Source organism: Mesitornis unicolor, unplaced genomic scaffold, assembly GCF_000695765.1.
Source record: "Mesitornis unicolor isolate BGI_N332 unplaced genomic scaffold, ASM69576v1 scaffold5621, whole genome shotgun sequence".
Classification (NCBI taxonomy): Eukaryota; Metazoa; Chordata; class Aves; order Mesitornithiformes; family Mesitornithidae; genus Mesitornis; species Mesitornis unicolor.
The window spans coordinates 20,157-22,993 of NW_010165646.1; the positions used below are offsets into that span (position 1 = coordinate 20,157).

General features: G+C 52.0%; 1 protein-coding gene across 1 annotated transcript; it reads right to left on the minus strand.

Annotated features, from left to right (window-relative positions):
- Positions 1 to 1,338: 1,338 nt before the first annotated feature.
- On the minus strand, positions 1,339 to 2,469 carry LOC104548616 (serologically defined colon cancer antigen 3 homolog). The gene has a single exon (XM_010194689.1). It carries the CDS (start codon positions 2,467 to 2,469, stop codon positions 1,339 to 1,341), a length of 1,131 nt encoding a protein of 376 aa, XP_010192991.1.
- Between the last annotated feature and the right edge of the window lie 368 nt (positions 2,470 to 2,837).

The following is a 2,837-nucleotide window of genomic DNA, read 5'->3' on the forward strand; positions in this document are numbered from 1 at the left end:
ACGGGTTTTCATGTGACTAAGGGTGACCACCAGCTTTCCCCAGTTAGGAGCACAGACCAGTAAGGATCTCCAGACATCACCTCTGATGTGCAAGCTCTGTCATTGTCATTGTCATGTCTGGGATGAAGATTAACCAGCAGTCTCTCCTCCAGAGACCAAGGTTACTGAGGCAGTTTAAGCCCTGTGGCAACGCAAATGTGGTTATTTAGACCAAGGATATTATGGGGCCAGTAGAAGACAGCAACCTTACTCACCATATAGAGGTAAAAGTGAACAGCTGCCCAAAAATTCCCATCAGGAAAAAGCACTTTGACACTGAAGGCTGCCAGCACCTACCCTTTCACCACCCTACAGCGTCCAAGTCCTTAAGGAAAAGGGTCAGTTTCACCAGATACGGGAAATTTTGTTGTGCAGCTGGGTAAACCTCCAGCAGAAACTGGGGTCGGTAACCTAAGTTCAACAGAAATGTTGGAGGCTCTCCAGGTGATGAAGAAAGGTCACTTGTCCACAGATGGTCCCACTAGGATAAAGCTAAGAGTGTATCTTCGGAGATCACACGGTGAGTTTGGACTGCAGGATCCCACAGGTCTTTAGGAGGTGACAAAGGCAGGCAATTTAGGCATTGGCACCTTTCTGTGCCAGCTCCAGCCAGGAGAGGAAGGGCATCCTCTCCAGCTGGCACCTTACTCAACCAGCCTGGATAAGCCAAGCCCATCCTTAGCCAGCACTGACACTGATGCCAAAGGAAAGGCACTGCCCCAGCTCACACATGGATACCCCACAGCTTCCTAAAGGTTTCTGACCACCATCTCCACCTTTTCCCAGCTGCATGAACGGGGGCATTTCTAGAGACTTAGGATTTCTGGCCCAGGTGGTGGCCAACTTCAAAAGAAGAGGAAGGAGGACCTAAGGAGCTTCTGCCCACTGAAATTACATGCAGCAGCACTCAGACCTCTGCTCCTAACCTTCCCCACCTTGCTGAGAAGGGGCAGAGGAAGCAGAGGACATGCAGGTATGTGCAGGGAGCTCACATCAGCTGGAGCCGTGGCACAGACTCTTGTGCAGAGCCCGCCACGGCTGGGCCTTGCAGCTCAGGGCCTGGGAAATATTTGCTGCTGGCCCCACAGTGCCAGAAGAGAGCATCAGTGGCTAAAACTATGTCACTACCTGCAATTTGTCCTTAATCACAAGAAAAGCATTTCTATGAAGAATCAAGGCTGAACATATACACACACACACACTGAGCACATGACAGCAAATGTTTTTAGTATAGACTTTAGTAGGAGATCCATGGTCTGGGGCCATACAGTCATTCATAGGACCCACACAGAATTGAGTTCATAGCACTTTCTGGGCTTCAACTTCAGAAATTTTGCCAGTAGATTTGAGGATCTCAGCAACAAAACGCAGCAACTCTGCTCCAGAAGTGAGCTGTACAATGGACCAGTTTGTGCCCATTATAATCTTGTTGAGGTTCTTCAAGACGAAGTTTATGTCACACCTCACTGCCCCTAGGTCGGTCGTTTGGCCTGCCCTCAGGCTTTCATTCTCCAATTTAGTTCTTTCCAGCTCTTCCTGGACTGCAAACACCTCCTGCTTCAGCTTCTTCATGTTGCTTTCTGCCTCCAGAGCCTGCTGGGTCATTAGCTGGAGAGTCTCATCCACCAGCAGGATGAAGGACTCCATCTCCTGGACTTGCCTCTCCTTTTTGGCCAAGCTGTCCTTCAGCTGCATCTCAAGCCTCTGCACCACGAACGCCCGTCTCTTCAAGGAGCTCTGCATGCTGCTGACCACCCTCCTAAGCATGGCGTTCTCCTCTCTGAGCTTGTCATGGGTCAGCTTCAGGGGCCAAAACTCCTTGTCTTTGATGGCCTCTCTGTGCGGCGTGTAGGGCTTTGCTCCCCTGGTGGGCTTGGGTGGCCCCAGATAAGGGTCAGTGACATAGTCCCACGGGTCAAAGCCATCCATCCGCAGGTCCTTGCCCACGCTACACTGGGAAGAGTTGTAGCAGCCACACTGTGCCACGCTGGCAGTTTGGGACCCGTATGACCTCTGGTGCACAGGAAGGTGATAGGTCCTGGTCCAGCTGTGGTCCCCATTTTCAAACAAGCTGCCAGGCACTTTTGTGTCTCCGTAAACCACTTCCTGAAACTTCCGAATTTCCTCTTCAAGCTCCAGTGCATGCAGGGCCAACCTCTCAGCATACGTTCTGTTTTTCACTGCTTTGTCTTCCACTGTGTAAGAGTGCCTGGGGCTTAGGGAAAATGGGATGGGTTCCCCCAGGTCCTCCACCTGACTGTCACTGGAGCTGTCATGACTCTTGCACTGGGGTGGTGGATGAGCAGAGTGGCAGGCGCAGCTGAATTCCTCGTTGTTGTCATCATCTTCATCATTGTCGTCATCTTCCAACCTTTGAGGTTCTGGCCAGTCCATCTCCCTTGTCAGAAAGATGCCACGCAGCTGTGACATTTTCGAGACACTCTGGGCTGCAGCAAGCAGGAGGATCCAAATTGTCCTCCTGGAGCCTGGGTCACGCAGCCAGGTGGCACTGACAAGCAGTGTGACAATCTCTGCAACCTGAGCCACGCTTGTGAGGGAGGAGGCAGTCACCAAAATCCCTCAATTTAGATCCCCAGCATGTTCGGGAGGGAGCAGAGGGGAAGACCAGGCATCTCTGTGTCTTTGCTCTGGCGAGAACAGGAACCACCGAGGTCTGTGATGTCATGTGACGTCACTGCCTGCTGCGAGGCTGTGACCAGCAGGGAGAGGAGCCAATCAACTGCAAAAGCACTGGTTTTTGCACAGGAGGATGAGTCTGGTCCCTGTGGCTGCAGAGC